We start from the raw sequence: 12,431 nt of genomic DNA, 5'->3' as shown, positions 1-12,431 counted from the left end.
TTATTCAGCTCCTTACACATGCTGGACAAGCTGAGATTTCCCTAATTGCAAGGAACTACTCTTTAACCCTTTGATCTACTGCAGGAAAGAGAAATCTGAGTGACTAAATAGACACATCTTTGCTAAAGGCTGCTTCATTTTCCAAAGTCCTATTGTTTCCTCAGATGAAGCACACAGATATTAATTAGCCGCAAATCAACAGCAGTGTCATATACGTAATTTCTCTAAATTTAAAGGGGGTACATTTTATAGACATTACATAAAAATTACCTCAGCAACCACTCAAGCACAGGAAGCTATGCTCAAAATTTATTTCCAGGATAACCTAACTCTACCTAAAAAAAAGTAAGGTAAAAATTATGTGTAGACTTCCAGAAGCTAAAAAATGTGGGATTAAGTCACCTTTTCAAAAAGGATTAAATAGTAGTTGTATTAGGCACAGCTGGCTCTTACTGTAACACAGAAATGCTGCAAAGAAGAAAGGGAGATTATAATTTAAGTTTCTGTCTATGATTTACGGATTTCAGTTGGTCAAGTTGCATCCTTCCTAATGAATGCAATGCATCGTCTAAATCACTTAAATTGAGACTGGGAAGTAACAGTAGTTTCTCCCCTTACCAGTGCTTTCCCACTACCAAACACTACATCTTGTTAGGACAAAGACTTCAAGTGTTTACAAACAATGCATTAGTTTTCCATTCAACACAGAAAACAATTAACAACTTGGCTGAGAAGGTTGTAACTTTCTATGGGACCAATAATGCCATATGCTGTGGAAACATCAGTGTGTTTCCGATAGTTACCCATTACTGCAGAGTTGAAAAAAGGAATAATGTGTTGTATAACTATTTTCCGTACAGCAGCAAAACCACACTTGATTTCTTCACACATTCAGAAAAGTTTCAGGGCTACTGAGCAGATTCTGATCTTCATAATAATGTAGCTCTTCAAATGTTTTCTTCTAAAATTGCTACATAACAGCCCTACAATTCATTAATACATATTTTTCAAATTGACATAAGTTAGAGTCTCCTAAACTACAGGACTCATTCCATCAGTGGAATAAAAATCATGTCAAGATGGTAATATGTAATCAGTTCTTGATTCTGCATTTGCACAAGTGTCTGACAGGACAGCAGGACCCCCCCAGAGTAACAAGCATACAATGAAAGCAGAACCTCTGAGAACACAGCACATGAAAACTTCAGATGACCCAGTGTATAAATATGAACCAAAAATGGTCTGTTACTGATGCACTCTTTACAGTTGGCTAAAATGAGTCTGAGTATAACATAAAGGACAAAGATCGTGTGTAAAATATTCCATATATGGTGAGAACAGAGGAGACAATACAAAAACATAAAAAGGTAATTGCTTCTAAGAGAAAAAGAACAAAGGAAGGACAGAGTGAGCAGAACTGATCCAGCATGATCATCATGCACACCACATCAGCCTATTTATCTATCCAAGTCCTCCTTTACCCTCAGTGGAGAAAAAGAAATGTTTTTTGGTTTGCCACCCACCATATTTTGCCAACGCAACTCAACAATCATACATAAAACATTTTATTTTGCTATCTCACTGCGTGAAGGAACAGTGCGTGTATGGGTGCATGTTTTCTGCTTCAGCCTTCCTATACAGGCAGACTGATAAATGCAGCGCTGAGTCTGAGTAAACTCAGAGACAAGGACAGCCTGAGCATAATACGTAGTGTTTCCTGTCAGGGGCTATTATTTTGACTGATTATGTATGTGAATAAGAGTCCATGAGACTGATTAGCGCTGTACATCTGTATCGGCATTTATGCTTTGTTCAAAACCTTGCTAAAGCTGAGAATAAAGTAATGATGTTAGACAGCTTCCAGAAACCAGCTTTTAAGAATGCCATTTTGATTCAGTCCTTTCAAAGAAATAAACTATACTTTCAAATCTAGTTTATGTTAGTCTTTGACTGTATGTGCCTTTTTTTAACTCTCAACAGCAGAACTGACAAGTTCCCCCCCGCCTTCCTGATTTTTTTTTTCTTGTAAGCATTTTTTTTTTAGTTATGTTGTTTAAAATGCAATGTTGGCAATGAGATATTGCTAGAGGCTTTGGACTGATGCCTTCTGAAGCTTCCACTTTTCCTAACTTTTACTAGCAATAAAGAATTTGTTTTAGAAACATGTAATTTAAATTATAAAATTACCCCAAAAACATAAATGGAATTTAATTGGTTACAAAGTAATATTTTCACATAATCAAGGGATTGTTTAGGGGATTTAAGGCATAATTTATTAGTTCTGGATAAGGTACATATTTTGATTCCTACAGGCAAATAACAAACTGATTAGTAAGTGTAATAAAGCAATTTATTTGTCTAAAAATTGGCAGCTAGGAGTGCAATAACTTACTTGATCAATTGCCATTTTAAAGAACATTAAAGCTTCTCATAATTATGCTATCTATATGGTATGCAGACGAACAACAATACAGCATTACCCCTATTACACTAGTGATTTAATATGATGTTTCTGCCAGGTTTTGTACCTTTCTACATAATGCAAAAGGAAGTAATTACTTTTTGTACTGAAAGATTGAAGAACTTGCTCTCTTTTAGATATGCAAAGAATTTGACTATAGGAAGAACTAAAGATAATAGCTTCTCTCCATCAAATTTTTTTCTGATATTCAAAACCATGAATGTCAGTTTTGAGAAAGAGTCTTAGCTTTCCAGTCATTTAATTCTTCAGAATTCTGTAGTTGTCAAGTGAAGATAGACATGCATCAAAAGAAATGCGGCCGGCAGGTCAAGGGAGATGATTCTGCCCCTCTACTCTGCTCTGGTGAGACCCCGCCTGGAGTACTGCATCCAGGTCTGGGGCCCCCAGTGTACAAATGACATGGACCTGTTAGAGCGCATCCAGAAGAGGGCCACAAAAATGATCAGGGGGCTGGAGCACCCCTCCTGTGGGGGACAGGCTGAGAGAGCTGGGGTTATTCAGCCTGGAGAAAAGAAGGCTCGCGGGAGACCTTATTGCAGCCTTTCAATACTTAGAGAGGGCCTACAGGAAAGTTGGGGACAAACTTTTTAGCAGGGCCTGTTACAACAGGACAAGGGGTACTGGTTTTAAACTAAGAGAGTGTACACCTAGACTAAATACAAGGAAGACTTTTTTTTTTTTTTTTACAATGAGGGTGGAGAGACACTGGAACAGGGTGCCCAGAGAGGTGGTAGGTGCCCCATCCCTGGAAACATCCAAGGGCAGGTTGGATAGGGCTGTGAGCAACCTGATCTAGTTGAAGATGTCACTGCTCATTGCAGGGGGGTTGGACTAGATGACCTTTAAAGGTCCCTTCCAACCCAAACTATTCTATGATTCTACCCCTCTCTGGCAGGAAGCTTTTCCAATTTGTCACATAAAATAAAGCTCTTCTCATGTTCTTTAATTCAGTTACTTTGTCAGGTAACATCAACAGCTAACAGCTTTTGGAGTCTAGTTCTCTGATGGCCTAACCTCACTGAATTCAGTGGACCTAAGCCAACACAGGAAACCACTGCAGAGCCAATAAATACCACGCACATTTAAGACAGACATTATACAATGGAAAAGACTGTGACAAATGTATAAAATCACCTTTTTGAGATCCAATGTTACTTCAGCGATCTAGGTAAGGAAATATGTACCTGTCAGAAGTTCAAATGAACTAGAGGACACTGCCTTGAGAAGGTCAATGGAGACTGTTTTAGTTCTCTACTGTTTGTTATGGTTTGAGAAACCCTTAACAATTTATTGTTGTTTAGACAATCATTCTATCACCTGATGACCCCTCCTCATCTGGGAAAGAGAATCAGGAAAAAACCAAAGAAACCTGGGAGCTGAAGTATAAACAGATTTAATAGAGTAAGATTACATAATTAACATTAATAGCACTAAAGAACCAATATTGATCCCGATACTAATACAGAATATGCAAAGATTATACTCAGCCAATTCTATCAGTAGGAAGCTGTGCACTCCCAGTAGCGGACAGCAAATATCGGACACTGTGAGAGGTACAGCTTTGGTAGGAAGGGAAGGCCTCAGGAATCTGACACTGAGGCATGAAATTCTCAGGATGGCAGCCATCAAGGAAGAGAGAAAACTTCACAGCAAACTTTCTAATTTATAGTGAATGTGACGTTGATGGTATGAAATAATCCTGTTGGCCAGCTTGGGTCAAGTGCTCAGGTCTTGCTCCTCCTCATCCCTGCACCTGGCAAGCCCGAAAACACCGAGACTTTGAAACCCACACACCATAGCCGGCTACAAAGTAAGTATTTTCAGAAATTCAGACACTAGAGTCTTCTAAAAGTGCAGTCCTCCCAAGTATTAGAAGAGAAATTAGCTCTGTGTCGCTCAAATCAGGACACTGTTTTAATGAAAAATGTCTTACACTCAATTAAAAGATAACCAGGAAAAAAAAATACATTAAAATCACACAAGTTTCAAGAAAAAGTGAACAAGTTAAAAAACTTAAACATAAACATGAAGACAAATGAGATATACTATAACATGCAAAGAAACCTAAACACAAACACACACACAAAAAATTATTCTCATTTCAACTCAACAACAGTACAATTAACTCCATTCTTCTATTATTCTCAAAGAATCTCCTTTAAAACAGATTTAAAAAGAGGATCTAGTTTAAACTCTTTGGCAGAGAATCAATTCAGGAAAGCTATTTTGTGCTATTTGAGAAAGGTCAAAAACGTTGAAATTCTAACAGAATTTAAGTTTTAATGACTGGAAACCTGTTACGTATCACTGAAAACTATAGAGCATAGTTTCCATTTTATTATCATTTCTCATTAAGCCAGTCTACAAAGTACAGGCCTACTGGTAAGAAGCTCAATATATTTAGATTTTTAACAATGTTCTGAGAGACCTTACACAATTTAATTTTCATAATAAATATTTTAACAAGTCATACATTCCCCTTCTACACTATGAGCTTTCAAAAAAAGGTGGAGAAGTGCTAAGGAAATACCACAATTCATTCTTTGGACTCTTTATTCCATTGTCAAAGATGTGAATCATCTGCCATTTAGCTTATCTTTTACCTCATTTCCCGAAAAAGACAAGCAGTGGTAGGTTTTCCTAGCTTTCTAATACCAAAACAATCTGCTGCCACTAATGACTTCTACCTCAAATCATCTCCTATCCTAGCGTTCTACTGTCTTATTAATGGAGAACTGAAATGCAAGGTAAAGATAGCAAATGGTACCAACAAGCCTGTGGTTGTCGTGATTTCTTACCTCTATCTTAGCCAGTTTATCCACCAGTTCCTCTTGTTCCTAGTGCATGCTTTAAACAACTCGAGCATTCTACTTGCATAACACAACTTCTACCAACCTTGCCGCTTCACATATCACTTACTTTCTCATAAACCTTTCTGGTTCCTGTGAATATCCCCAGTCCTCAAATGCAGTGATGACTAGGAGGATCTCCAACCTATGGTTGGAGGCTCCCCGCTTCCCCTTTTTCTCCAGCTGTTTGCAATGCTTACAGATTCTAGAAAAAAACAGCATTAATACAGAGAATCTCTCTAGACACCTTATTCAGGATTTGCATATAAGTTTGAGATGAAAACACAAAGTTTGCGAGTCAACCAATGCCGTACTCTCTTTGGCTATTATTATTAATCACTAACTGAACTACTCTAGCATTAGGTGAGAATTCCACAGGGGAAAAAAAGGTAAACTATCATTATGTAATCTACCTTTCAACTAACAAATTGCTGATTAATTAAATGTCTTACTGATAGTCTCTATGGCAATAATTATTCCCTGTAGCAAATAACGCCTGCAGCATTTAAAAATGTCTCCTTCCCCTATCTGACCTCTCTGCATAACAGGGATTCTGAATCTGTTCTACTTAAAAATCAACATAATGCAGTAACACAAATGCTAGAAAACTCCTTATTTATCAATCATGATTTTACACAGTACAGTATAAAGAACATTGCAGAGTTGCATTGCTGTATAGTACATACCCCATGTTCTTTAGCAGCCATAACTACTTTTGAAAGAATATCTTCTTCAACAAATGGCCTCACAGCATCATGGATAATCACCACTTCTGGTTTCTGGAGCAGGTGGTTGGAAAATTCATTCTCTACAAATACTTTCAGTCCATTGAAAATTGAACGGTGACGAGTTATTCCACCTTTAACTATCATAACTCTTTTGTGGCCATATTTCTCAATGATAGACTTCATTGTTTCAATATTTTCAGGAGACACCACCACAATAATGTCAGATATCCAACCTACCCTAAAAGAAACAGTACAAAAACAGAGAAAGTAGACATGAATGTCCAAATAAAAGTACAGATCTCTCCATAAAACAAAGAAATTTGTATCAAAAGAAATTCGAGACGGCTAACAAAGCATCTCTCAATATACTCAAGTCTATGTCTTTGTGCGTGTATTAGTGCTCCAGCCCTAAAAGGGAGCTACATGAGAGGATCTCTACTGATTCACGGATGTCAACCAAAGCAACTGGAATTTTTGGGAAGTGACTTGCTTCCAACAACCAGTTTGGGGGAGGGGGGGAAGCACCTTCTGATAACCTTTTCAAAAATCTTCAAAACATTTCTTACTCCAGCCTCGTTCCTACCTTGAAACATAACTTCTAAATCAGCTACAGTCTGTTATTGTAGCTTTCTCTAAATTCAGTCTCCAATAAATTGGTAAATCCTGGGGTACCTGGAATACTCCATGTGCTACTCTGCAGTACGCTGTGTACAAGTGAGTAAGAGGATCAAGAAAAACTCTGAACAAAGATCACTGTCAATACAAGCATGAGCAGTAATTGACAGATTGCTAATGAATCAGAACTGTGACACTTGAACATTGACAAAAAACATTATACTGGCAGTTTGCAAACAATAAAAATAATACACACACACACACAAAAGTTTCTGCTCTGGGGAGCTAGCAAAATGTAAAGCATAGCATACTTCTAGGGAAATTCAAGCTTCTACTGTTAGTATCAGCCTAGCTCTACAATTGCAGGGTAGTGTTGGGGGAGAATGACCCACAACCCACACGATTAAAACCAGCCATAACTGAAGTTAGGCTAAAGTCATACTTGTGTCAAAGGACCTAGGAATACGAATTATAGTCACATGTGCCATACTGTACTTCAAAATAACAGCAATACCATAATTCAAATCCAGCTATTTGAGTGTCTTATTTTCTAAATGCAATGTAGAGAGCATAAAAAAAAAAGGATTTTAAAATGTTTTGTTTCCTTTCTGTGTCTCCACAGATGACAGTAGGGTTTTTTAGAGTGACAGAGAAGAAACTCATCAGATGAACAATGATTACAAAAACAATTTACTATTTACGATAGTAAAATCACTCATTTGTAGCCTACACATCCAACCAAGAAGGAAGAGAAACAAGTACAGTATGTTCTTTCTACTAAAACCAGTAAAGCTATTGAAATTAATTTCGCAGACACGAGACAGACTAAGATACTGAATACTTCCAGTTAAAAAAAGAAGAGTAAGAAATTTACAGTTCAGAAATATACAGGCTCAAGCTACTGGTTTCTGCAATAACACATGAGAAGGCATTGCCTAGGAAACACGCTTACTCCAAAAGCGAAGTCATCTGTGACACAAACCACCCCCCTAGAAATATGTGAAACAACAGAGCATCCTCCACCTTCTGTATGTTGTGGGGGTTTTTGTAATTAATAGAACTCCACGGAAATTATTTCAATGAATTTTAAAAAATTATTAAAAATAAAACAAGTGGAAGGGCTATTAGAACTCTTCAAAGAAAAATATTTGTCCTTATGTTCATTTTATTATTAACAAAGGCAGAAAATACAGCCAAACCAACATATTCTCAGCATTTTTTAAGTATTGAATTTGTTCAGACATAAAATCTGAAGTCATATGGTTTCAAGTTTCATTTCGACTTGTCACTCACCACAGGTTCATCAAAAGGTTTTCAAATCTCTCAAATGAGTCCTGGCATAGTCTTACGTCTAACCACAAAACTTAGCACCTTTGCATGACTTAAACTCAGAACTAGGGCAAACTAATTGGATTCATCTCAGTTCTTCTTTTGAATATTGAGAGTCAGTCATTTAAATAATGCAAAATTCAAGAAGAGGTATTTCACACTAAACAGAAAGACTACAACCTTGCACAGTTCCCAGAAACAGTGGACAGATGCAGTCACTAGTGAATGTGCAGAAAGAACAACACTGACATTTCCCATTGTGGAGTCAAATGAAACAGATTATGAGGCAACTGGGTAGTACACAGCATCTTCTGAGAAGGGAAGAGAACAGAAGTACTGGCCAGCCTATGATAAATCTCTGCACTGCAGGGGGGTAGAATGGCTCAAGGCCTCCAGTGGTACAATACACCGAAAAGTGACAGGATGCGGTCACAGCTCCACCCTGTGTCTGGATAAACACATTTATAAACTCGAGTATGTCCTCCTTAAACTCATTCTGGGCTAATGTTCTATAATTAGACCTGGGATTTAGAGATGCAACCTATTCATATAAGAGTATAAAGATGATTAGATACAGGAACAGCTTAGGCTTTGAAGTCTAGCATGTCCCATAAAAACTGATTTACAAAACTCATGAAAAGTACTAACTCAGAAAAGTATGCTACAAATTCTCATGAATGAGAACTGTGCACAACACAGGTGCTTACTCTTTTAAAGATCTGCTTATGGAAATGTTGCAAAGTGTTTTAATGAAGTAGGAATATATTAGTATACACTCTGGCAGTAAATAGATTTTTTTTTTCCCCTCTCAATTTGTCACACCTTTGTCTTCAGAGAGATTTCATACTAAAATAATAAAAGGCTCAGGACCTGCTCAAAGCCAGTTTCAAAATAGTAAACACCTTTTTCATCTTATAACTGTAATATTAGATCAAGATAATGCAAGCTTCAGAAAGAATCAGCACAAGGCATTAAAAAGATCAGAATACTGTACCCCAACGTGCTCTAAGCAGCACTAAATAGAGAACCTCTACTGCTTCCATACAACATAGGCTGTAGTTCTAAAGTGGAAAATCAGGTCTGATCAAATGAAACTACAGCAACAACCCCAGTTATAATTACTTTACAATTGCCTTAGGAAGACTTCAGTATTAGTAGAAGGAGAACAATCAGGCAGAAAAGGGCTCTATGTTTATCTCCTGTGACTGTCCTTCTCCTCGGCACCTACAGACAGACCAGCTGCCAAGTAGAAAATAGCATTGTTTCATTAAATTTCAAACAAAAGTACATTTATATTAGCTGAGCCAGGACTCAAAGTAAAGGAGTTCATTAACTCAGCAACAGATTAAGCTATTACATGACTTCACAACACGGACTGCAGGGGAAATGAAATAATCAATGAGTTATGCTCTGAGACTGTATCACCTAAATGGCATGCTGAGGTTCAGATGTGACTGAGGTTTAACCCTCTTTCAGTTCACTCACATACAAATCAGTGCTTAGCCTTAAATCCTCACACTCAGTTTCTTGCAACTCTTACTCAGAACAGTAAGAACCTATTTAACATATAACCTACTGAAACTGGCAGTTGTATCAGCAAAAGAAGGCCAGAACCAGGCAGTCACTGCTGAGATGGCTTTAGTGGTGTAAGATACGATCTTTCCCTGCCACAGAAACTCTTCAGAGGTACAAGATAAAGAATTATATTACTTTTAATGATCTTATTATTCAAGCATCAAATAAGGAAAAGAACTGTCAAGAACAACATTCATTTGCAGAATGCAAGTATAACTTCCTTTTGCTCAGTAACAGCTTTGCTAGGACTTTATTAATATATGAAAAAATATATGAATACATATGTAACTTTTACAGTACAAAAATGGAAGCAGGGAGCTTTCAAGTCTGAAAAGTTTCACAGGTACATTAAGGAAGTTTTGAGCATCTCATGTACAGAAGACATCTATGTTTTCCTGAAAGAAAATGTTCCTTCTTAGTCAGACAAGATAACGAAGATAACTTCATAAAGTTAAAACAACTGGACTGCTTGATATGATTATTTTTAGCTCATAAGCAATTTCAAGAATAAGCTAATGATAACTGGACCAAAAGAGCTATACAGTATATACATTGAACAAAACTGTAATTGTGTGACCTGTAGAGCCACTGAACATGCATCAGCCAACAGGGAAAAATACTTGGCAAATAAACTACAAAAGACAGTTCTGAAGAGGCGATTCTTTGGAAGCTACCCCCAGGTGATGGTTTTTCGGTATCAGGCCACCTGTTTTAAAGAGACTACATTACGGTAAACAAAGTAAACAAAGCTGTCTGAAACCTTTATGGAAAAATTTTATTCTGCCAGTAAACGTATTAACTCTGCTTTCCTCTTTCATAACTTCTCACTGTACTTTCAACAACTGGTGAAATATGAGCACAGCAAGAATACCAGCGGCTCATTTGTGCCACAGTGATTTTAAAATGAAGCTTTACCTTAGTCTGTTTTCCTCTCTATAGCTTTAGTAAAATGTGTGTACATGTGCACATGAGATTCCTCCCTGTCTCAGAAAAGGAACTGGAAAGGTTCTATTCTAAACAAACATACACAAAAAAAGAAGAACCCTACTAGCTTGCACAGAAGCAAGAAAGATAAATGCCATTCTAGCTCTGTTGAACTTAATGCAAAAGCCTTGCACAGTTCAGCAAAAGCAGAAACAAATCCAATGGGAAAAAGCAGACATATAAGTCCTGTAACACGCTTTTTACCCCCAAGGTAGGACATGACCTTCCTATCAGCACCACTGTGTTCGCAATAAAAACCAATCATTTCTCCTCACCCTATTTTTTTTCTCACCTCCTCTTCCTAAGGGCATCATCTTTGATTATTATTGGCAGGCCAACGTTCTACATGCTGTCATCCTAAGCAACAGAATGCACTGCTTATTCATTCATGCCTGCTCTTGTCTTGTCTGCCATCAATACTTAAGATTCTCGCTACTTTCAGCTGAACAGTATAAAAATCTTTTTCTTCTGACTTTCAAAAAGCACATGCAAAGCACCCGCAAATTCTTGATTTGCTCATGTATTTCTGTCTATATGTTGCTATGTTTTTTCCAGATTAAAAAAGCTCAAAATAAAAAAGCTCAAAAATAGTTGCAGTAGCTGAGATAATCAGTTCAGTAGAAGTTATTACAGGCTAATGAGTCAATGATTCATTCAACTACAGCAGGTAAACAATAGACAAAAGATAGTATCAAGCTAAACACAGAAAAACTGCCACTTCTGGGTGATAGATTACGTGACAAACTGCAGTTGCTCGATATTACATTTCTGCGCATACATTCGCACAAAGTAAGAATAAGGTACCTCCTTTGCAGTTTCAGAGTCAGAAGTAAAAGTCTTGAGATGAAAGTGAAAGCCATTCCAAGCTTTAGGGTACATCTGTTCCCAACTCCCCATACACATACATACCAGCCAACACTCCAATTCAGTACAGAGATGGCAGAAAGCTCTGCCTGTGAGAGCACTGGCACTAGTTATTGCACTCCTGAAGTTACGCGAAAGCACTAGGTTGGTACTCTCACAATCAACTTGGGATCACACGCCTGGTTGGACTGTAGAATTAGAATTCAACCTTCTAATTTTTTGCAGCTTTAGAACATAAATATAATACTGTTCCTCAAAGAACTGTTATTTTCCCAGAGCTTACTGGCAGGAAGAATGAAAGTTTTTTTTAAATGAATAATGTTTTATTTTCCTATGAACATGATTTCCTTCCCAAACCTCTCTCTGTTCTCTCTTCCAGGTCTCCAATACACTGAGTGAGGATATTATTCTTCTCTGTAGATTCCCATGACATTTTGGCAGAAATTACAGCTGTGACAAGCTTTGGATTGGAGGCTTTGCTTACTGATGTGTTTAGCTTTGTGACTGGCTGTTGTTGAAAACTAAATAAAGCAAGCAAGCAGTATTTCTTTCATAAAGTAACAAGTGACCTGAGGGAAGCCTCTCTGGGTGGGAATGGAAAAAGTCCGAATTTTGATGTTGTACAAGTTTCCATGAGTTAAGAACTTTGGGAGATGTTGGCAATTCCATTTCTTTTCACCACCCTCCACTCCTCCCCATTTATTCTCTCTAAACTCTAAAGGTTTGTTTTTCTACAAGTTACTGCAAAACATCCAGAATACATCTGACACTTCACTCCTACCTGCAGTGTTTCAAGTGACACTAGATACAAGACTTACATTATGTTAACATTTGACAATAATATATTAACTGTCAGTCACATGCCTAGAACTCAACAGTTTACTGAAAAGGAAAAATCTGACTGCTAAGATATCCCATTACTTAAATTCTTTGCTCCAACATAAACAAAGTAAAGCTACACATGCAGCCTCATGCTATGTGAGCTATCAGCTTCTGGCCCAGTAA

At 37.4% G+C, this 12,431-nt stretch overlaps 1 protein-coding gene across 1 annotated transcript in view; it reads right to left on the bottom strand.

Moving 5' to 3' along the window:
- Positions 1 to 6,284, bottom strand: part of ISPD (isoprenoid synthase domain containing) — a 112,496-nt gene extending 106,212 nt beyond the window's left edge. Inside the window, exon 1 of the mRNA XM_009887758.1 lies at positions 6,018 to 6,284. Within this exon, the coding sequence (XP_009886060.1) occupies positions 6,018 to 6,242 (225 nt within the window). The 5' untranslated portion in view covers positions 6,243 to 6,284. The remainder of the gene's footprint in view (positions 1 to 6,017) is intronic.
- Between the last annotated feature and the right edge of the window lie 6,147 nt (positions 6,285 to 12,431).

The sequence above is a fragment of the Charadrius vociferus genome, unplaced genomic scaffold (assembly GCF_000708025.1).
Source record: "Charadrius vociferus isolate BGI_N301 unplaced genomic scaffold, ASM70802v2 scaffold551, whole genome shotgun sequence".
NCBI classification, from domain to species: Eukaryota; Metazoa; Chordata; class Aves; order Charadriiformes; family Charadriidae; genus Charadrius; species Charadrius vociferus.
Note: the sequence above shows the minus strand (reverse complement) of the source record. Positions and strands in the feature narration are given on the sequence as shown.